General features: G+C 40.2%; 1 protein-coding gene across 2 annotated transcripts in view; it reads left to right on the top strand.

Annotated features, from left to right (window-relative positions):
* The window catches only part of kif5ab (kinesin family member 5A, b), a 51,107-nt gene that overhangs the window by 3,269 nt on the left and 23,708 nt on the right, over positions 1 to 24,130 (top strand). For both annotated transcript variants that reach the window (XM_034533115.1, XM_034533116.1), the window contains exons 2-11: positions 13,747 to 13,834; positions 15,324 to 15,397; positions 15,706 to 15,810; positions 16,269 to 16,317; positions 17,590 to 17,645; positions 18,337 to 18,424; positions 18,658 to 18,782; positions 20,054 to 20,158; positions 21,043 to 21,191; positions 22,494 to 22,642. In XM_034533115.1, coding sequence (XP_034389006.1) covers positions 13,747 to 13,834; positions 15,324 to 15,397; positions 15,706 to 15,810; positions 16,269 to 16,317; positions 17,590 to 17,645; positions 18,337 to 18,424; positions 18,658 to 18,782; positions 20,054 to 20,158; positions 21,043 to 21,191; positions 22,494 to 22,642 — 988 coding nt within the window. The remainder of the gene's footprint in view (positions 1 to 13,746; positions 13,835 to 15,323; positions 15,398 to 15,705; positions 15,811 to 16,268; positions 16,318 to 17,589; positions 17,646 to 18,336; positions 18,425 to 18,657; positions 18,783 to 20,053; positions 20,159 to 21,042; positions 21,192 to 22,493; positions 22,643 to 24,130) is intronic.

The raw sequence follows: 24,130 nt of genomic DNA, 5'->3' as shown, positions 1-24,130 counted from the left end.
TGAAACAGCAGCGAATGTTGAATCTTCAGAGAAACACATCACATTTATAGAAGACATGTAAAACAGGTAAACTTGCATCCCTAAGTTAGACATTCAGGTTCCTGACGAGTTCCTTAGAAGCACTTTCAGACATTGCGACACCATTTTCCCCACAAGTCGTTTAAATGACTACGTCACCGACAACAATGAATGTGTTAATTCGTATTGGTTTGTTCCTTTCGTCTTTCTTCCTCTCGCATGCCACCTGTGGAGCCTCGCAGCGCTCACTGGCTGTGTGACAGTAATGACCGTACTCAGTCTGTACTGTCCAGACCTCGGCCTTTGTATTTGCTCCACAGTGGAGTGACACAGCTGTCTCTGCTTTTTCACTGTCTGGAACAATGTGGCGTCACAGGGGCCAGATTGTCCCTCCTAATCTCCTGGCAGGCGAAAACGACAACCACGATGAATTACCCTTTTGGATTCAGTTCTATGAATAATAAATAATCACGGTCGCCTCCGAAGCAGCAAGATATGGAATTTCCTTTGTCTTGCTCCGAGGCAGTGACATATAGATATCTCAAGCTCGAGCCATACGAGCGAGCTGTACACATGCTAGGCTTATTAAAGATACATTGTATGCATATATGCATCATACCAGTGGCAGTATATGATGCTAAGATATGAGTTAACAGTCTATGTGAAACAACTGCGCTATTCCCCCTGTGGTGGTTTGTTGTCATATCTCCTGAAGATGTGAGAGCTTATGGAGCCTCAGTAGTACTGAAGAGGGGAAACAGCATCGTTTCCATTCCTTTTGTCCAAAATGAAATAACGATATGGTTAATTTGGCTGTTGTTATTGTAAACCTTTGTGAATATTCTTAGCTGCACACTTAGTCTGAGTTTAGCTTCGGGGGGGTAACTTGTAAACACAGATTGTTAGATCCCTCTCCATATCTAACTATTTTAAATGAGCAAGAGGAAATGCTTAACAGTGGATTTTACTCTGCAGTGCCTCTTCAACTATAGGTCATTGTGTCTCTGAACCGAGAAGTCCCTTTAATCATGGACCATTACTTTCCAATATTAGAGGTACACATTTAATGAGCCTGCATCCTGGAGCAGTGCCAGACTGTTTACGTTTTGCACCAAAACACAAAACCAACAAGAAAAGCCTCCTTCCCCTTTGTGTTGGTTTCCAAAAACTGCCAGTCTCAGGATGATTCCTGTCAGACTCGACCTTGGGGCGTGAGCACGTTCCTCTGCATGTGTGTATGTTACTGTAGCTATAAATTAAAACTTTCATCAAGTCCTTAACCTTTACACCAACCTCATTGTCATTGTCTTCTGGAGCCGTTTGATCTTTTGTTTTTGTTGACCATGATAGATCTCGAGGTAGATGAACTTTGCGGTGAAATGAGTCCCTCCTCGCTCCACCTGTGTTAGCGAGTCAAATTGAAATGTGCACATTAAAGAACTATTGATTCTCTATTTTCTGCACCCCATTTATAATTCTATGGATTACCTCTCCTTGGTAGCTGTTCCCTTGCTTGCTTACAAGCCAACCATATAAACTCTCTGGTGTTAAAGGCTGCTGTATAAACTGCTGCAAAAAACACCTTTCTTACATTTTTAGGAAGAATAGAGGATTAAAAAAAATCTATTCAAAAAGGTTCACATGAGATGGAGTTTATTCTGCACCAGAGCTCACCCTTTTTATCCAGGCGTTGCTACTTCCTCACAAGAAAGCATTTATTTCCCTCTGAAAGATTGTTCGGAGATTTATAACAATGAGTTAGGATTTGTGCTACTGTTGCAGAAAATAATGTTGTATTTTTTTAAATGAAGCGATTATTCATGAGCGGCCAATCTAAGATGTTTGTCTGAATTGGGATGAAGCTGCGGCTCTTTCCCTGTCGGGCTCGTGGGGCTAATTCTCTTTTCTTCCCCTGCCCGTTTCTTGACGAGGCGCCAAGTGGGGAAAACAGCTGCGGTTGGAACAAACTGTTGATAGTGCATGCATGGCGGGCGCAGAGTAAAGTCATCTACCTGCCTCGTACCTTTGGTTATTTATAGAGCCACTCGAGCTGTTTTCTCCTCAAGGATATTTGTTTGCGGTGGCTTTAACTGCCTGCCGACCAAACAGTCACAAATTGAGGTCCAAAGGGCTCCCCTCATCCCCACCCTGCACCCTTTAGTGTTCTATTTCTATCAATGCAGTGCACACACCCTATCCAATTAGGCTGTGTAATGGGATTGCTGTGTAGGGTCAAGATCTGCACTCATTTCTCCCGTTGAATGGCGTCATCGCAACAGCGACCATCAGACCTCCGGGGAGTCAGACCTCCCTCTCTCGCTCTCTCTTCCTAAATACACACTTCACTGTATTTCTCTCTGTCTAGTTGTTTTTTTTATGGTATAATGATTCTGCGGCTCATTTTCCTCATGACTCAGCAGCAGTTTTGGGAAGAAGTGTGAGGAGAAGCTCAGCATCGTCTGTCATCTCATTAAGTTAGGCTGAGTTTAGTGGGTTTTTAATGGTGTCAATATGGACGCGCCTGTCAGTCCGGAGTCATTGGAATTTTAAAGGATCTTTGGTTCTTTGGTGAGGGTTATAGCACTCTAGTCGGTCCAGATATGTGAGAGTTTCCTAAATATACTCGCTGAGATTCATTTAACTGTATTTCAAGAGAAAAATCTATGTTCTAACCACCACTACTTTATGGCTACCGTGTACTACTTTGAACTGTAAAGTGCTTAATCTAGCCACAACCCATACTAACATGCAATGCCACCTCCCCCTTCTCATCTTTCCCCCAACATTAACATTATACTGACTCCAATTTAGTCATCAGCCACACTCAACTGCATATTAGCTGCCAGTTCCTTCAGCTCATCTTTATTTTTACTCAGTTTGGACACATGCCAGGGTTAGATAAGCTTGTGCCAGTTCATCAACGCGTTTCCTGCCCATCTCTCTCCCTTCATGACGGAAGTGGGCTGTGACTAGCAGGCTTGTCGCTCCGGGGAGCGTTAATGGAGCATCCTGTCCTCATTAACCACGGCCCTGCCCAGGATGCTGCCTGGTCGTCATGTCTGCCCTCGGCGTCTGTGGGCAGTACAGCGTAACCGGCTGCACACGTGTGTGCTCGCACACGTGTGTGTGCACGTGCCATGGCTCCATGGGCAGTTGGCGCTGTATTAGCCTGGAAGTAGATCAAGAAGGAAATCCCAAGGCGACGAGAGGAGCATCCCTGCACTTTGCATGCCCAGGACTATGTTTCCTTCAACTAATCACAGTTCAGTTTATCGATCTGACACTATAGCACATTGATATCTACCCTGGGTCACCGATTTGCTCCTTTCTCAGGGGAGCCATGCTTTAAAGAAGATTTGCCTTCATTGCTTTTAATCGTAAATCTAATTTGTGATTTTTATACTACAATACATGAACAGAGACTTGGAAAATCTTGGCAATCGTTTGAATTATTGCATGGCTCTCGATTTAAAAAAACACCTCTCTGGCATACAGTATCAGCTGTTTTCTTTGTGGCTCTAGGTAAGTACATATATAATCACGACATACTGATTATTTTTGCTCTTTTACGCTCCCTCTTCTATTTCCCTGTGTTTCTAATTAACGCCATTTTATGCAAACTCCCAATACCATTCAAATTTTTTTCTGGAGGCCTTTTATTATCCAAATTACCTCGGTGCACAGCTCGGTCGTTAGTTGTAACTGAACAAAATCCTCTTAACCGCGTTGTTGATTTTTACAGCAAATTCAAATCATTGCTCACTACTATTTCTTGGATCGCTTCGTTTTCCATTCAGCTGTTCCCCCAGTTCCACTAGCTTTAATAATTGCCCACAGCGTACACAAGATGATAGAAATGTGTGCTTATGTGCCATATTTTCACGTCTTCCATCCTACCCTAATTTATAATTCATTCAGTGCCACATGTAGTCATTAACCGGGCTCATTGTCGTCGATGGCATAGTTGGTGGATTACTGCCTGTGTCTTCCTCGGGCTGCTTCTGAGGATCAGTCACAGTGTCGAGGGTCTGGTTTCAGATTTAATTAGGACTGTGGACCAAGACAACAGAACACCTCTATTTCAATTTGGCACAGAGTGTAGAGATGTCTGCATTAAAAGTTGCCTGCATTATCATATTATTTTATTGGAGCATAACTTCTCGCCTAAATTCAGTTGTCTCGTGGGTATACTGTATGTACTAGTTTAATTACTGGTATAGAGGAATCAAGGGCTTCTTGAGAGGTTTAGTGAAGAGAGGGGCATTAGTTTTTGTTATTCCGTCTCACAAATGGTACAATAGGCCTCCTTTTTTTACAAGAACACATTGAGGTAAAATTATACTTGTGATAAATGAATGCAATGACTATTCCCGCAAGTGTTGATTAGATTATTTCACACATTCAGTGCTGCTTTAGCACTTGGGCATGATGCTTTAAGGTAAGCTTGCTGCCTGAAAAAAAAGATTTCCTCCGTATTAAATGCTAAATGTGTTTGGCTTTTTCTGTGTTGTGCCGAAGCAGCGCAGACAGAGACGAAGCTGCTGTCAGGATGTGTAAATTTATTTGGACTGGATTTGCTTATACGCAGGTGAAGCTCAATGCAGGTGGCTGCTGGCTGAAATAGAGGGAGTGACTTTGAGTCCACGAGACCTCAGATATTTTCTTTGACATTAAATATTCCCTTTAAGAGTTCACATAGCTCGAAACTCTTTGCTCCAGGCTGAGGTCGCTGATCCCAATTCATGTTAATCTACTTATCTCTATCACAAAGTTCTTTTCTATTTTCTGTACAATTTCTATAAATCTATAATGTTGAGAGGCCAAAGGCTGGAGGCCAAATCAAACGTGACATTGGAACGTGTCACCATGAGGCATCTTTTTCATCCCAGAAAAGTGTTTTCTGCTCTTCCTGCTCTTTCCTTTACTCTTTCACTCGTTCAATTATTTTGTTTTCTCAGTATCTGCAGTTTCTTCATTGAAAGTCTATTTGAACTCTGTATCATTTTCAGTGTGCTTTGCTTTTATAAGGTGTTCTGGGCTTTAGCTCTTTCCCACGCAATACACAGTAGGTAGAGCTGGGCAACAAAAATCTGAATACAATGTATGTAACTGCATTATGATCTCAAAATCATGCTATTGATATTATATCAATATATTGTCCAGTCCTAACAATAGTAATGCATCAATTTAAAAAAATTTAAAATTGTGGAACCCTCGTAGAGCGTAACAATTATATAATACCTGGTTTTCAAGTCTGATATGAGAAAATATTTTATTCGATGCCTTGCTTTGAGAAGTATAAACATGTATTTCTATAAAAGCCTCTCCTCTCTTTTTACAGTATTAGCCAGAGCTCTCAAATGTTACATGTTTTAAAACATAAACTGCTGTACAAGAACTTTGTCCAAGTAACACTGTTTAGTTGTTAAAATAATCTCACCTCTGAATCCATTTCGTAGATGCTTTTCTTATTACATGATCTTAATCTGCAGATAGAACTTGTTCAGTTATCATGGTATTGTAAATGCCTTTTTCTATTTATTAATACTTTGTCTTACATTCTGCCTCTATGTCCCTCAATCAGGCGATAGCCCTACTTCATCAATCCCATTCTTGCCATTCTCCACCTGTCCACAAGATGCCCCCTGTCTTAGTCACCTCCCTCCCACCTGAACTGTATCAGTCTGCCTACATTTGGCTCTTGATTAGTGGTTTTTGGTTAGTTTCAGCAATCCGGCTGCAACGTTACTGTTTTGGTTCACTCACACCACTGGTGTTGTTTCTCTTGAGATCTGTCCACACTAACAGACACATATAGTTAGCAACTAATTGTTTAGTCAAGCATTTAGCAGCTACAAAGACAGATATTTCACTCTAGTTATATTTGGTATAGAGTGTGAGATGTCTGCATGATAAGTTGCCTGCATTAGGATTTCATTGGAGTATCAATTCAAGCATAAATTCAGTCAATACAGGTGGCTCACAGATGTACTAATACACTTAGAGGTATAGAGGATTTGATGCCTCTGTTAAGACAAACAAACCAGTTTGCGATATCAACTTAGAGGTGATTATATGTCAGTGTTGTGTTCAATGAAAGGCTATTTCACGGGCCCTGAGGTGAGATTGTTTTGTCAATTCTTGTGTCAAAGGTCAAGAAACAAAATTTAAAACTCAACTGTCAACATTTGGATTTAATTTAGGAACTACCTGATTCAATACAAGTTAACAAGGTTATGAACAAGCCAGCTTTCAATACTTGACTGTCTCTGATACTCTGCAGACACTCTTCGGTGTGTACTGAAGATGCGTTGAGTCTTAATGTTCAGCCTTAACAGAGTGGCAGGTAGAGCTGCGATGGCACTTCTGGAGTGGATGTCATTTTCCAGACCTATTCAGAATGGAATAAAAGAATATTCATCAGCATGTTTATGGTCTTCTCTCTATCTTTGTCTGTCTTTTCTGTATTTTTCTGTCCGTCATCTCAGTTCATCTGTCGTTTGAATTATTTCACACTGGATGTTGATGTTTCTCACTCCACTAATGTCCCTAGGGAGATTGATGTTGCTCCTATTTTTCTGGTCTGAAACTCCGTGAACAAAGCCCAATCTTCCTCCACTCCTCTGTCTCCTGTTTCTCTCACTCATCCTGATAAATTATGCAGAGTTTGATGGAGGACTAATTGCTCCACTTGTGTGGATCGTTAATAAACAACTTGATGCAGGGAAGTTAATGTAATTATTAGAATGTTAATAATGTGATGTTGGATGGTACCGTTGTGTTCCCTAAGCTAAAGGTTGAGCAAAATGGCAAAAATAAAATTGCTTTGATGACTACAATATAGCTGCAAGACATCTCAAAAATAATACCACCAGCATCGCAACTCGGCAATCAGTCGACACCACTTTGCCCTCGAGGCAGTGTGTGCCAGTTGACTCTGCCTAGACTTGTCAGCAGAGTGAATTAGAAAATGCAGTTATGTTTGGTAATATTGTGTGACTGGAGCTTTTGCAGCTGAAAGGGGTTTTCTGTTGTCGAGAGAATCACTAATGATGCTGTTATCTGGGGCTTGAAGCCTGATTAGCTTGACGGATGGAGCAGACATTGGCAGCATGAACTCTGCTTGTATGTGCATTTATGTGTGAGGAGAGAGACGGGGAGTTGATGAGTTTGTAGGGGCAGGGGGGGAGACTGATACAAAGACACACACAGAGTCTGATGAGAAAAAATACGACCCCTCCTGCTTTTCCTCCTCTACCCTCAGTCGAGCTCACATGCCAACACCAAACCACTGCAAAGGAGCCATGGAGCAAAAAAGTGAACAGCCGTCGAAAGCCTGCCTGTCAGGCCCCCTATGTGTAGGAGGAGGAGGAACACATGCCTAATCTTCTTATCTCATCCAGCTCTGCATTTTAAAATATTGAGTTATATGTCTCTAGTTGGTGGGGGGGGAGGCTTTGGTGTGCAACAAGACTGAGGAAGAATATGACAAGAAGTAAACCTGTCTGAATGAGATAAAAAAGTATCGTTTCCTTGCCACAAGTATTGGCAGTCACCAATCATTCCCCATATGCAGGGGGAGTTGTTTTGTGCTTTTGCCTTTTCTTGTGTGTGTGTTACTACCTTGAAGCCTGTCCTCACCAGATGCATGAAGGCATTGGTCAATCAATCAACTTAAAATGAGCCAAGTTGACATTTTCCTGACAAGTGACCTTTTGTTCCCGTGTGAATAAAACCTTTTGTCTGTCAGAAGCAATGGTGAATGTAGCTTGAGGTCATTATAGTGCCACAAAACCTCAGGAGGTTGGCGTGGATGGTGGAAATAACGCGACAAAGTGTGACTTTATATCAGAGAGTGTTGTTTGCATCAAGGTTGATCTTGTAACCACGACTGATTTGTTTAACCGTTATGATGATTATGAGCTCTTTAAAAGTTGCCCTGTGGGGTTTTTACATGACATTACATTACATGTCATTTAGCTGACGCTTTTATCCAAAGCGACTTACAATAAGTAAGTTTTCTTGCAAAAAGTTAGGTTCACATTCACTCTTTCTCATCAAAACACATCAAATATATCCCTGTTGCCTAAAAAACCTGCATTGTTTACATCCATGTTTGCAATCTACTGTAGCAGTCTTCTTCTTTCTTACCTTTACTGGCGCAGTGCTGTGTTTCTTTGCACAATAGCGCCAACTGTCAATCGTTGAAACAGCATGAAACTGTCAGCAGTAATGTGTATCTTGTCACCCGGGCACAAGATAGAAACTAAATGCTTAACCGCACATCAAAACAATTTAATATTGCAGCAACTATTTGTTATGTAAAGATATATTGGAGTAATCAGCAGAGAATACAATTACTTTCCCACTGTGTGTGTGTTGTAATCCGAGCCTCCCTGTTCTTTGTTTTGGTAGCCAGCCTGGCCAGGCGTGCATGTTGGTGCATATGAGTCCCTCACTTTGAAACAGTTGGAGACTAAGAGTGTGACCTCCAAACACAGTAACGTAAAAGCGAGATGGCTGAGTGCGGTTTGAAGTGTTCAGCTGAAGGCGACGTGAGAGGGCTAGCATTACCAGGAGAGCTAGCAAGCTAATGATCACGCTGCATGGGTTTAATTCACTCAGCAGAGTGACCTAAATCCAAGAAAAAGCTCCTTACTAAGCTGAGTTATTAAAATAACTATACTGTAAAAATCAATATTCCAACCAACGAAAAAATTTCCAGGGGGGGGGGGGGAGGGGGATTTTGTTTCTGACTGCACTGACAAGCAAATTGTTTTGTTGTTCAGCTCATAAATACTACTTTTATGGCAAACCATTGTTTGCAGACATAAGTACACGATTTCGATGTGCACACGTTGTATGTTTCTATTAGAGGTCTATCCATGCCAAGCCCTCTGGTTAGAGAGGGGCCTTTGTGATCCAGAGGGTATTACGCCCTGTGTACCAGAGGACCTCTATCTAAATTCAACAGCTGTTCCTGAAACCTTTCATCCCTTTTTTTCTTCCTTTCTTTCACTGCCTTTTGTGAACTCATTTTCTTGCCTTCAGTCGGCATCCTCTCTTTCCTTTCTGTCAGCCTTGATCCTGATTGTATTTCATTCATATTATCTTTTTTTTGTTTCTGTTTATTCTGATTAATTCGTAGGCTTGTTTTTCACTGCCAATAATTCTCATAGTTTATGGTATTTTTAAATTCTCTCTCGGTTTCTCTGAGTATTTGTCTCTCTCTCTCGCTCTTTGCCTGCAACCCACCACCTCTTTTGTCTCCTGGCAGACAGCAACAAATTGCAGGCTGGACAGGGCATGTGGGTGTTTGACATCACACACAAAGCTTAGGGCCATGTACAATGTCTGCATATACAAGCATCATTTAATATATTATTTGCACATGTTCACAAACTCACACACACACACACACACACACACTAACATATGCACAAACAAAATGTGCTTCCTATTCCAGCTTTCGACATCAGCGTGCATGCAAATAATTGAAAAGACATCCGTTAAATTACATAATCAAACAAACAAGTGTTTGTTTGACAAGTGTTCCTATACCTGCTCAAACCGACAGGGCCGAGAGATGGACATGCATATAGAGAGCTTACATGTATGCTTTTATTATTTTCATGCAGCACAGGATCAGATTAGTGTTGTAACGGTGGAGCCAGAAGAAAAAATGATTGGCAAAGGGCTGTTTTTATCCAGCTTATATAACCGACTCATTTTATTCACCCAAATGAAGACCACGTCATGATTTCTTCCCCCTCGTTGTTGTTTGGTGTGGTTTGTACATACTGTGTTGCATTACAAATTAATCATTGGAAGCAGATTCAGCTCTAATCAGTTCTGATGAGAAGCTTGTTTGTCCCTGCTGTTGTGATCACAGCCCTTGAAAACAACAGCTAATCAGTTCAGTTTATTAAGAAATGGAAGAGAAATAATATATTAAAATGAAGCTTGGATTCTGCCAAAACTGTCCCCGCTGTCATAAACAAATTAGTGTATGCACTGTAGAGAGGGCTGCCCTTGTGGACATGTTCTCGAGCAATGTCTTATATTGCAGTATTACTGCCAGATATTTTAGCTACAGCTTTTGGGAGTGGCTCAAATTGCCTTTTCTCTTAAAATAGGTTGAACACATGGGATGTCTCATCTACTATATTAATATCAATATATCAACTTAATATATCTTTATCATAATATTTACTTTAGAAAGCGTGGAAAAAGGTTGAACTATTGACATTTTTTAAAATTTTTGTTATGTGTAATTTGAAAATATTAAACAGCAAAACAGAGGTAACACCAAACAGCGGGCTGGACTGTGGTTAGGTGAAGCTAACTGCAAAGAGAGCCACAGCTTGCCTTAGCCAAAGCAAATTGACCACTACCTTTGTACTTGTTCCATAATTTTAAATTAATTCCTCAGTAAATGAGGTTATTATACCACATTAATATATAATTAAAAATTAATAGCAGAAAAACAAGTCCCGATAACTAGCCTCAAATTGTTTAGCGGTCAACTGACAGTTGAATTAGCGTTCATTCATATTTTTGTATTTATTAATTTACTATACGTAACATTAGTTAATTTGTTAAAATAAACTCCACAGAACACAATTGGTTTTCAGAACGCTGTAAATATTAGCTGCAGGTTGAACTGTCGCCATGTTGAGAGCCGTGTGGCAGCAATTCCAGCCAACACTGACTGAATCATAGATATGCTCTGAATTCCATTTACATCTTATTTAATAGCGAAGATATTAAGTCTATAGATGGTAAAACTATTAATGCCACAATACCACTTAGTAAAAGTCCAGCATTCAAATTAGTATTTTCAAGTGGAGAGTCAAATAGAGGCGTTAACCACACAATGTAGTAAATTATTCGGTTACTGAGTGTCGTTTTAGGTGGAGCTTTCAATTCTAATATAATGCTGAATAGATTATTGAATAATAATACATTACATATTAATTGTTATATTTCGCAAATCAATCTGAATCTACAATGTACCAGTAACATTTATCTGTCAGTTAATTGTTGTAGGGGCACTCCCATGCTTTCTTGTAGAAGTACACACTAAGTAAATTTAGTGTACAATTAAGTTGCCAATTATTTAGGGGCTTGCCTTGGTACGTTTTTTTGAGGGGTAACATTACAAAGAGTTAGACTAGTAACATAATTCAATATTTTTCATGGAAACATCATAATAAATCTATAGCTGTTTGGGGCCCTTTTAGTTGGGTTAGTTGACTACTTTGACACTAAAGTCTGCCTGTGAGAATTTTCTTCCCGTGACCCACACTGTATTTCACAGGTGTATCTGAATGTGAGTAGCTACAACTTTGGTATGTGCAGCAACTATGTCATGACAGGTGCATTGACCAAAGGAAGCACAGTGTTGGGCGGGCAGTTGTTTCTAAGAGCTGCTCTTGAGAAGGCTGCTAGAATTGTACTAGTATAAATAATAAAACCTTTACTGTGACACATTATTACCCCCTAAAATGGTGACATCTTGTGCACAAATTAACAGGAAGCCTACAAAGCGTTAACATTTTATGTGACTAGAAAACCAGTGGATGCGCTGATGGAGTGCTAAAGGAACATAATAAACTGCGATGACAGAAGAATACATCCTTTAATACCAGACAGAGAGCTTATTATTCAAGCCACTGATATAGTTGTGTGCACTGGGATTTTGTGTCAAGCTTGTTGTTGAATGTGTCATTTAAAAGACTCAGCAGCCGGGCCCATATGTAATACTTGGAGGTGCAGGGGATTATGGATGTATTATTTCCCAGACCGCTGGTGCAAACATAATCACAGAGCATCCCCCGGAGTTGTATGGCTTTTCAGTAAAGGGCAGAATAATGTAATTTTCTTTATTGTAGATTATGTAACAGTGAAAAGCTTTTGCATGGACATTTGTGAGCATAGTAAGACCAATGAAAATATATAACGGGCAGCATTGTGCAGGACTCATGGAGCTTGTATGGATTTAATGACTTAATTATGTAACGTGATGCTCCCACTTTCTACTCACCATACAACCCTCTCAACAATAAGGATAGATAATAAAATTGTTGGTTTGTGGCCAATATAAATCCTGCCCAATACACAGTATATCCACGTTACATAAAAAAACCTTTATTGTCATTTCAAAAGGGAAGTACCATTTGAGAAGTCTGCAGCCTTTCTTTAGACGTGACGGAGACATAGCTGAGTCACTTTTATTTGGTTCATTATAGGTCAAGAGCAAAAATGAGCTCCAAGTCTGCTTGCGTTATGTGAAATGATGCAATTTGATGCAATACACATTCGTGATGATTAAGCAAATAAATCGGGGCGTCTGCATTGTTTACGCGGTTTTGACCGTCTCGGTTTGGCTGGGAACCTTTTGTTGCACGTCATTGACGGATCTCTCATGTTATTTTCTCTGTCTCTCTTGACTGTCATCTCAGTTAAATTCAGTTCACAGACTTGCATGTAAAAATAAAAAACGTGATGTTACATCATCAAAGTCAGCATATACCTACGAGTCAATATATACTCAAAGTGTTCGCAATGCAACCAATGCAACACAAAGAGCAGAGTGAACAACATGTAAAGGTTAGATAGCCTCCTCTACAGTTGATGTCTGCAGGGTTTGTGGGCGGTGCAGCTTCTGTGAATTCTATACACATACTGTATGCATCCCTCTAGAAGTCAGGCATGTTTTATTTAGGAGACTGCTCTCAGTCACTATATTCATCATCAGGTTTTGGCTGAGTGGTTGACTGAATATCTGAGTGAACTGTTTTTTGAGTGGAATGATGCATGCTGGTTAATTAATTGGTTGAGTGGAAACTCAAGTCTGTGTGGGTTTAATTAGTCTATCTCATTGGCTGTGTAACTTGTTTAATGGCTGATAGTCAGCTGGTTCGCAACTGTTGACTAACTGGCTGCATTGCTGTCTGACACAATGATAATCTGTCTTTGTGTGTTATTATTCTCTTTCTTTTTGACAGTATTGAGTAGGAACTTGTAAAAAAAAATATAAAAACTAAATCAAACTTATTTTTTTTGAGAGTATTGAGTAGAATATAAATTCTGAAAGGATAGGAAAGATTTCATGTTTTGCTATGTGAGAAAATATCTTTCACACATGCCATCGCTGGTTTCAGGTCATGTAGTTTCTTCTGCACTCTGCATTTCCACCCCTCTGCTCTCCTCCTCCACTCGACTGCATCACTTTACTCTTCAAGTCCTTGAACACTGCCTCTAATGGCTTCACCTCAGATGTGATCTCTTTCCTCTGTCTCTCTTGGGGTCGCACAGCCTTTTGCACGACGCTTCACGCTGCACTGCGCTCATTTAAAACACCCACTGTCTCTCAATACCACAAAATACACATAAATCGGACACAAAAACAGGAGAAGTTTCCACTCAAATAAGACGGATGGGCCTCTTAATGTGATATGCGCTGCTATTCAAGGCAAAGACACACAGATGGACACAGCGTCCATGAAATAAATATTGATGTGGCACTTTTTTATAGTGGCAATATAATGTTTTAGTGATAAGCATGATGTATGAAGACTCCTTTGCTCTCTCTAACACACCCATGCTTCACAAACTTCACAAGGGAGATTTAAAAGGGAGTCACAGGGGATGATGAGGTGTAAAACAGTCTCTAAACTGTCTGTGTTGTCGTGTAGCTGACTGCGTTTGTGTTGCTGTTCACAGGGGAAGTCCTTTGTGTTCGACCAGGTGTTCCCCACTAACACCACACAGATACAGGTCTACAACACCTGCGCCAAGCAGATTGTCAAAGGTGAGTTACATAAACGGGGTGAGTGACTTAAAAGCTGAAAGAGAAAGCCAATACACCTTGAATGAATATATCCTTGGGTTCCCCTACTTGCTTTGTCAGTTTACGCTCAATCCACTGACTGCATGCCTTAACAGCTTCTTACAAGAAGTGTGAAAAACAATTTCTATGACATGATGTGGTCACACGACCTACAGGTATGAGCATCGGCATGCACAGATTAACAACAGTAACAGCGGGACCAGCGTATCCAGAAGTCCCGAGATCAAAGGAAACCAAGCCAGAGTTGAATCTTATTTATTTCACCCTTCCCATCCGTCTACCTCTTTTCTACCCCTATTAAGATCTCGGTTTTGTGCCACCTTCAAAGCGAGTGTGGTATTTCATTCAACAACTCCAGATGGAGAATAAAAAACAAGATTGATTTGGTGGGAGAGATTACTTACAGACGGGGAGATTACCAAGTAGGCCAAGGAAAGACCAAATAAAAAGGCGAGATGAATCGCAGTGCATGGTTGAACGAATCCGAGGTTAGGGATGTAGCAAAATGAGGGAATGGGATTTGAAATGTGTCAGGGGAAAAGTGTAACAGAGCAAGGCCAGAGAAAGTTGGTTTGCAGACACATCAATGTTTACACTTTCTCTCCTTTGTGGTCTTTCTGGCTGTCAGTCTCTCTTCTCACCGTCTTCTTCTCGCACTCACGCTGTCTTTCCTCGCTTTCTCTTCTCTTCTTTTCTGGGGTTCCCTGTCTCTGATCTTATTTTTGGCTGTCTTTATTTCCAGACAGAATCTTAATTCTTTGTTATGTGTCACGCTTTGTTTCACTATGACCGCTGTGGACGCAGTGGAAGATATGTTGCTGAGCTGAGAGTTGTAGTAGAGAAGTGCTTTAAGTAGTAGTCTAGCGTAAAGGCAACACAGGACAGGGGGGAGGAGTGTGTTTTAGCTCAGCGCCTTTGTGATTAGTGTTTGGTCAGCTGACCTTTGGCAGCCAGACTTTCAGGGTGAAGTGTTTTTCTTTAATCCATGTTTGACTTTTACCTTAGGGGTTTTATTAGACTGTGTCAGCAATATCATGTATAGCAGTGAGCTCCTTTATAACCTCAACTTGTGGGTTGTCCTCTCAGATGAGTGGAGAGAGAAATAAATATCTCTGTATTTGATTGGTACATCACTGAGTGTCTCCTGGTGACTTTAACAGCAGCAGGTGTGATGTGTTTATACACAGAGACTAACCAAGCTTGAATACCATGTACCTCTTAGTGCCGAAACGCTTTATGTGGCACAGTCTGATCTGTCTTTAAAACAAAGGTCAAAGATATCTGTCTTTGTGTAGGTGCTTCTCTGCCTTCCTGTCTTACTGGTTTCATACCTGGCTGGCTGAAATTCTGTCAGATTTTCCTTTTCTTTTTTACTGCCTTATTTTAAATGTTCATATTGTTTTCTCATTTCTTTAAAATGCTCTTTGTGTTTTGCTTTTATTAATTATAGATGTACTGGGTGGATATAATGGGACTATCTTTGCCTATGGGCAGACTTCTTCTGGAAAAACGCACACCATGGAGGTACAATATCATTAAATTATTCGAAAGATATACCTCTTGCTGTGGTGCACACACACGACACACACACACATTCTTTAGGAGTATATCCTCATTTGCTCTCCTCTGACAGTACATCTCTCTCCATCACTGTCATCGCTCACTATCTCTCTTTCCAGCCTTTCGTGGGCACTAACCTCGTTTACAACTCTCTCTGGGAAACAACCCTGTTCCCTTTTAAGTCAAAAGTCTCTCTGCTCTCCTTTCTTTTACTATTCTCTGCACCTAATTCATCCCACACATGTTCTTATCTCCTCTCTTTCTTCTCCTAGGGGAACCTTCATGATCCCCAGGGAATGGGAATCATTCCCCGGATCGCAGAGGACATCTTTGAACATATATTTGCAATGGATGAGAACCTAGAATTCCACATAAAGGTTGGTTTGAATGTATATGTGTGCCTGGTAATGTATGCATTGGCATAACTTTTTACTGTATGATACATTCAGTGGGAATTTAACTTGGGCCTATGACGTAATCCTTACAAGGATGGGCTGAGTGGAAGCAGCCAAGCATCAATAAATCATGATGTATATATATAAATCATGATGTATATATATATATACATCATGATTTATAACAACTGTAGTAGGATTATCATGTATAACATATATATATATATATATATATATATATATATATATATATATATATATATATATATTTTATACATGATAATCCTACTACAGTTGTTGGGCTTTTTGCCTTTTACAGAGCATTCTTCTAATAGTGGATAATTTCTCACAGGATGACAGATTACTGCAACATAATTTTGCATATTTGCACAATGATCTCAATGATTTGTCACATGCCATGTTTTTTGGTTTTGCTGCAGGTCTCCTACTTTGAGATCTACATGGATAAAATCCGGGACCTGCTGGATGGTGTGTTAATGCGCTGAACACGTGGTTTTGAAACAGTGAAAACACAACTTACTTTTGTTAATACTGTACGTTTCCTTGAAAATTCAAACTCTACACCTAGATGCATATGGATAAACGGTAATGTTGTCATGAAGGGTGTCAAAATCATATTGTCCTCTTACTGTCTTGTTGCCAAAAACATTCTGAAAAAAGGCTGAAAAAACATTACCATGCTGTATTAAGTGATGGACTTCTTTTGCACTATATTTAGTCCCTTAGGTTACATACAGTCCTAACTTATTAATGGAGGGTGTTGGCGCTGTATGCAGCTTGAGAGGAAGACTGCAGACATAACTCAGGGCTGTACTTGAACATGGTCTGTGTGTTTTGGGGGTGAACACTTTTTCTTTTAATTTACAGCAAAAGTTATATTGTCCTTAAAATAGGCTAGAATTGAACATGAATTAAAAGTAAGTCAGTAAAGCTAAGCGGTCTGTGTACTCACCAAGCAGCTGTATTTCATTAACAATACTGAGTTTACATCTTATGGTTTTTATTATGGAAAGCACAATATTTATACTGCATGCGTTTTTTCTTCAGACCATAAAGCTTTGTGGTTTTAAGAGTTATACACCCAGAAGCACCACAACATTGTAGTTCATAGTCTTATCACTGAGATACATAACAGCTTTAAAATGATGGAGGGGCCCGGACAAGGAGCTGTAGGCAGCATCCTAGAGATTTCATCTTTAATCGAGCTAGAGACAGTGGTGAAAGTCCACATTTGTATGCAGGGGAGTCAAAGCTATCATCACAGAAAGAGTCAACGACATGCGCGATGGATCGAGGCACAGAGAACAACACCCTGTGGAGGTATTGCAAAGAGAAAAAGTGTCTGTAGGGTGATAAAACACACACACACGGACACTCAAAAGCCCTCCACAATACTGTAAAATGTAATCATCATCAACAAGACAGGACTTTCCAATGTGAAAAGGTGAATGCACAAATGTGGGTCAGTGAATGGCTCTGCAAAGAAAATAGTATTTTACTGACAGGCATCTGCTTAACCTCTCAGTGACTTTGGCAAAAACAGTTCAGGTTCATAAAAAAAAATACATTGATAGCTAGACATGCGTTTTTTTCACACCGCATTAGCAGATTCTGACTCACAAAGGTTGGATTGTAGTTGTGCCGAGAGTAAAAACACATATTCCCATGCAAATGCTCATTTGTGTGCACACAGAGATTATGCTTTGGGTAACACAATGACCTCTTTCCCTCACACCCTAGTGACAAAAACCAACCTGGCGGTGCATGAAGACAAATACAGAGTTCCTTATGTGAAGGTGAGTCATCAGCAGTTTGACGTGATTCAGTTTGGATGTATGTTGGCATAACGACAATATGAGAAATGTGCTTATTTTAATCTGTACATATTTCCAAAATAAGTGTTGTATAACTGACAGGATGAGCTTGATGTGGGAAGTCATTTGGGTTGCTGTATGACAGCAGTGTGATTGAATAATTTTTTTAGCATTTCTTTTCTGCATTGCACTCTTTAGACGGTCCCTGTGCAATTGTCTCACAGCCGGCTGCACATAAGAGACCATTTTTTTAATGTGTGTAGCTCGAGGAAGGCTCGTTTTGTAGTAGCTCGTCGTCTACTTTACTATGGTTAGAAAGAGCCGTCGTTTGTGTTTTAACAATATGCCGTCTATTTATTTATTGATCCAGGAAGTATACATCTGTGAATATCTTTACAACCCACTGCAAAATGGTGAACTATTTTTGTATAGAGTATAAATATAATCTGCTGCGAGGTTTAGAGTTTGAGGGTTCTGAAATGTCAAACTTGTGTCGCTTTTGTTAGACTTATGTGTCTTTTTTATTGCAGACGTAAACGTGGGCGTTTGTTTGTGCAGTATAAAATGGGTTTTGCATGTGGGATACAGTGTGTGTTTTTTTTGCATGTAGCGTATGTATAGATGGTTAATTTAGTTCTTCACAGCACAAGTGAATGTCTGTTCTTTCACTCAGGGCTGCACAGAGCGCTTCGTCACGAGTCCCGAGGAAGTGATGGATGTGATAGATGAAGGAAAGGCCAACCGACATGTTGCTGTCACCAGTGAGTCCCACTGTTGATCTTTGCTATGCTCGTGCACTCACTCTGTCAGACGTTTCATGTCGTACTTTTTTTTCCCACACAGTTTCAAAGGTGCAAAGGTGAGAAAGGTATAATCAGTTGCTAAGAGAACATCTATTAACAAGTCTGTCTCGGGGAAATAAGGAATCAAATGTCATTTTATACAAGGAGTCTGAATAAGAGTCTTCCTCCCGTCTCCTCACTTAATTCTTTAGACATGAATGAGCACAGTTCCCGCAGTCACAGTATCTTCCTGATAAACATCAAACAAGAAAATGTGGAGACGGAGCAGAAGCTGTGTGGGAAGTTGTACCTGGTCGACCTCGCTGGAAGTGAGAAGGTAGGACAACTGGGGAATTTTCTCTTAACACATTAAAGTACAACAGGGTTGTGCACTGCTATTAATTCTCAACATTCAGTCAGCAGTAGTTCTGTAACACTGGGACCAGACATATTTCTCTGTCTGTTTTCAGACATCAAAGAATCAGGTAATCAATGCAGTAAAGCTCTGAACTTAACCCTTAAAGCATTTTAATTAAAGCACTCACTTTATGGCATTGCACAGAATTTGTATTCAATTCTTCATGAAAGGATCTGTCTTAGAGGGTTTTGTCTGTCACTGATGCAATACCAGGGTTAGAGTTGGCTCACTTTGAGGAATCCAATTGGTTCTCCTGATGGAGACAAAAAATAGTTTTCTGAGTAATAAAGTATTTTCATCTGTAAATGGGGGTTTCAGCCGAGATAGAGGTCAAATTGAGGAGAGCCACAAACAACTGTCTCCTAGTTTCAAGGCCTTTTAGGTGAAACTCTGTGGTGAGTCAGCTCGCATCATCGCACCATCTATAAACCAAATGGATCTGCAGGTCTGCAGGTTTAATCATGCTCTAAAAGACAGAAGATAGAAAGGCAGAAAATACATGGAGAGACAGGGCTGAACATGCTCCTGGAGGTAGTCTATTTTTAATAGTATTGATACAAAATATAGAATACTGTGCGTTTATAGTAGTAGAAGGCCAAATTGTCAACATAGATGGGGAAGGCAGTCGTTTGTAGCTAATAAGTGCTGATGCTGCATCTGTAAGTTGTCTTGATCATCCCATGGGGTGAGAAACTTCTTGACTGAGACACAATATTATTGACTGAGCAGGACGCTGGTGTGTGCTCCACAGAACTCTCTCTCTCTCCTTTATGATTATTAAGGCCCTCATTATCTTGCTGTGAATAATTGTATCCCATGACAATTATGACAATTATTATGTGGTGTGACTTTCCTATTAAAGTATGTCTGGCATATGCCTCCTCAAACACCTTCTCATCTGTTTTTAAAATGGTCCACTACAATGCATAAATGGATTTTCTCTGTAATGACTTCTAATTTACATAGTTATTACCACGAACCGTCTTACGAATTCATAGTTACAAATCATTTGGTTTACAGAACCTGTAAAATATATTGTTGCAAACAATAAATGTGGTTTTCCCACTGACTTTTTTTTATGCTGATAATGTACTTTATAAACCAATTCCTCCTTTGTGTGTGTGTGTGTGTGTGTGTGTGTGTGTGTGTGTGTGTGTGTGTGTGTGTGTGTGTGTGTGTGCGTGTATCAGGTCAGTAAGACAGGTGCAGAGGGAGCAGTGCTGGATGAGGCCAAGAACATCAACAAGTCTCTGTCGGCTCTGGGAAACGTCATCTCAGCCTTGGCCGAAGGAACGGTACGTTGGAGAAATTATTTGCAGTCTTTCTTATCTGTCGGTCACATGCCTATACCTAAAAGGTATAGTGCGAATTCTTTTGGTTTGGTTTTATTTTCTTTCTTGCCGAGAGCTAGATGAGAAGATCGAAACTGCCTAATCTTCTCATCTAATGTCGACAAGTTCCTTTAACTATATTTTATTTGCAATAACAACAATCTTTTCATCACATTTGCACTATACTGCCATAGTTGCCATGCACATATATAATAGAAAGCTAACATTTTACAAAAGGTAAAAACAAGTTTGTTCCTAAACATGATTCTGGCTTTTGCAGAATCCTCCCATATTGTAATTATTGTCTTGCAGTTGGATTGGATAAAAGTTGCGTTGACATGTTAGGTATAGTCTGTCCCCCTCTTCCATAAACCATAATGCTGTTAACCTATTTCCATATTTCAACACATTTTAACCAGAAAATTCAACCACTCGATGCTCTCTGCCCACTCCATACTGCTTTAAAGCTCCATCATCATAATTAAAATACTCAGCATCCCTTATTATATAACTCGGAAGGCTTAGGGAATTCCTCATGAACCTAATGGAAAAGCTCACAGACTGTAAATGCCTCACAAATCTTTCATAAAGCAACCGGCATTCATTCTTTATTCATCGAGCACGGACAGACAGTCTTTTTGAAGGCATTCCAAAGGTTAAAACAGTAATACTGTGAATGATGCAGCAGATGGAGAAAAAAAACTCTTCTTTCTTTGTTCTGCTGATGCTCACAACACATATATTTAGCTTGTATAAAGAAAGGCATGTGGATGGTGATGTACAGTTATTCAGAAGTTCTATCAGTCTTTTTTATGCCTTTCTTCCTTCCCGTCTTTATGTCTTTGTAGAAATCTCACGTGCCGTACCGTGACAGCAAAATGACGCGCATCCTACAGGACTCACTGGGCGGGAACTGTCGCACCACCATGTTCATTTGTTGCTCCCCTTCCAGCTACAATGATGCAGAAACCAAATCCACCTTGATGTTTGGCCAACGGTAACATGCTTCCATGCTAAGTAGCCATGGGCTGCTGCACTGTGCATGTCTGTCTTGCTCAGCTGCAGCTGTTGGGGGATGTTTTTCTGCTGAAATGTGTATAACTCAGATATGCTGTTCACATGTTACCGCCTCCAACTTTGCTTTTTGGAGGAAGGGTTTGTGCGTGGTTCCTGATCGTGCTGGGAATGCTTAAAGAGTCTTTTTTTTCTTTTTTTTATCTTAAGGGTAAACTGCACTTGTAGAAGCAGAGATTTAATGTGCTTGCCAGCTATCGATAGAAAGATCCCCAAAAAGCCTCCTCATCCATCTCCAGCATTTTTCCTTCTCCAAATAAATTCTTTGAATAGTGACTGACACAAGGGTATTGTCGGTTAAAATAAATAATGCATGACCGAGCAAACAGAGTAACGGAATCCACAGCAGATATTTGACTTTAATGAAGAGACGGCTCGGTCTATTATCTTCCAGCCGCAGTAGCTATTTAACACCATGATTGATCTCTTTCCTACAATCAATATATTACAGATACTATAACAATTATATGAAAGAGCTATTTGACAATCTGTATCAAGGGACAATGTTTTTTTATAAAAAGGTCCACAGATGGACAGGTTTGTGTGGAATATGCAGGTCTATGGTCTGACTGTAAGTTTGGATATATAGTGTATAAATGTGCCATTACTGCTTTGTTCAACATTAACTTTATTGCCACCTGATGTTTGAGAATCAGTATTTCACTATCTAAGTAACTCAATTCTGATGTGATGAAACAACTTTAGGGCTGTTTGTTGCACTAATATAAAGGAATAAATTAACATGGACAAGAGTGTTTTCTCACTGGAGTGTGAAATTAAGTGATAGCCACTGATGTGAAATTCACAGCCGGAGCTGTAGCATCATGAATATTTTAACTCTGTGACGCCACTTATTTGTGTCATAATTGAGGAATGATTTATACTACCCATAGATGTTTAACTGTATCTGTGCTATATGTCGATGTGGTGAATATGTCTAAGCGGTCTGAAGGGTATTTTACATTTTTAATTCTTGCTTCAGTTTACCTTCCTCTTCCTACGTGCATCATTACACACAGTTGTCTGATACCCAATTTGCATACCAATTAATGAGACGCAAGCCCATTTTGATTGAGCAGCCACGGCTAGAATACATTTGTTGACAGTTCTTCTGTTCTCTGCCGTTCTCTCACACACTTTCTATTCCCCCCCCCCCCCCCCCCCCCCCCCCTCTTTTCTGTATCTTTTCCTCTTTCTCTGTTTCGTCCTGCATCTCTACAATTAGAGCCAAGACCATTAGAAATACCATATCGGTGAACCTAGAGCTCACAGCAGAGCAGTGGAAGAAGAAGTACGAAAAAGAGAAGGAGAAGAACAGGTCATTGAAGGAGACTGTTCAAAGACTGGATACTGAGCTGAATCGCTGGAGGAACGGTAATAAGCTTATTGATATTACGCTGGCAGCTCACAAAAACATGGAATATCTTAAGTCTTCTACCAGAGAAGAACTCGGAAACTTGTTGACCAGGCATTTACTACACATTATCTGTACCTTGTGTAAAGTTGACATTTTTAGCCACACAATCAGAGTGGTGGTTGGTTGGTCCACCACTTTGGTCCAGACTCAAATATCTCAACTACTGCCGTACAATTTGGTACAAATATTCATTTAACTCAAAGCAAATCTGGGCTTAAGTCCAGTTTCTCAGCTGCGAGAGTGACTGTGGTCTTAATCATAATTAAATAATAGTTAATAACACAAAAGGTAATTGATTTAATGTATGGTGAAAAAGATCAGCTTCCTGTATAGTGAAACGACAAAGTGTAGTAGTCCCCTACAGAAAGATATACACATACTTCTTGTCCCCTTTTCATCCATGGAAGAGCGCTCACTAAGGAATACAAAATTACCAGCCAGCTAGCCTGCAGACATAATTTTTCAGTCCATTATTTAATTTGATATAATCTGTGGATGGATGAATACATGGCAGTGGAACTATGGGAGGATAGCAGCCAAACAGACTTGCTGGATTTGTGCCCAAACACTTAAAAAATCCTTTTTGGCCACTTCGACTGGCTACTAATATTCAGACTTTTTCACTTTGTATAATTGGATTCCCCTCTCGTTGTGCCGAAGGCACGAAGTGCTGGAGGGTTTATTTTTTAGGAATCCTTAGGCAACAAGAGCTAATAACTTCTACAGAGAAGTCATAACTTCTTCCATGTCAGCACACATACCTGTGTAAGTTCACACACAAAAAAGCAACACACAAAGCACTCAACACAAACACATTCTCTTTAATTTCACACACACACACACACACACACGCACACACGCACACACTTCTAGGCATCCTTTCCTGCTGAGCTGTATGTCAATTCAAATATTAGTGCAATCAATGGTGTTGATTGGCTGACATTCAAGCCGAGTAATGAATCCTGTCCGATGCCTATTTTGGATAGCATTCTCCCGGAATTTTAAAAATGGCTATCAATGAAAATTATTCCTTTGTCTTCTTCATCCCTCTTAGTTACTCTCCTTCTCTCTCTCTCTCTCTCTCTCTCTCTCTCTCTCTCTCTCTCTCTCTCTCTCTATGTCTCTCTCTCACACACACACACACACACACACACACACACACACACACACACACACACACACACACGCACACACACAACCTCTCTCCATCCACTATCTTCTTTTAATTTCCTAATGTATCATTTTGACAACATCGTTGCCCCCATCCCCCCAGCTCTGCTCCCTAAATTGTTTCCCACCTCGCGCCAGGAACTCCAGGAGACGAACACTGTTGAACTCTTAAGTCAGGGATGAACTTGTGCACCATTAGCATACTGAATTTTCTCACTTTTTTCGCATTTGGCGGCCCCCTTCCATTTCTTCTGAGAAAAAGCCAGACACAAGAC

Source organism: Cyclopterus lumpus, chromosome 5 (genome assembly GCF_009769545.1).
Source record: "Cyclopterus lumpus isolate fCycLum1 chromosome 5, fCycLum1.pri, whole genome shotgun sequence".
Classification (NCBI taxonomy): Eukaryota; Metazoa; Chordata; class Actinopteri; order Perciformes; family Cyclopteridae; genus Cyclopterus; species Cyclopterus lumpus.
Note: the sequence above shows the minus strand (reverse complement) of the source record. Positions and strands in the feature narration are given on the sequence as shown.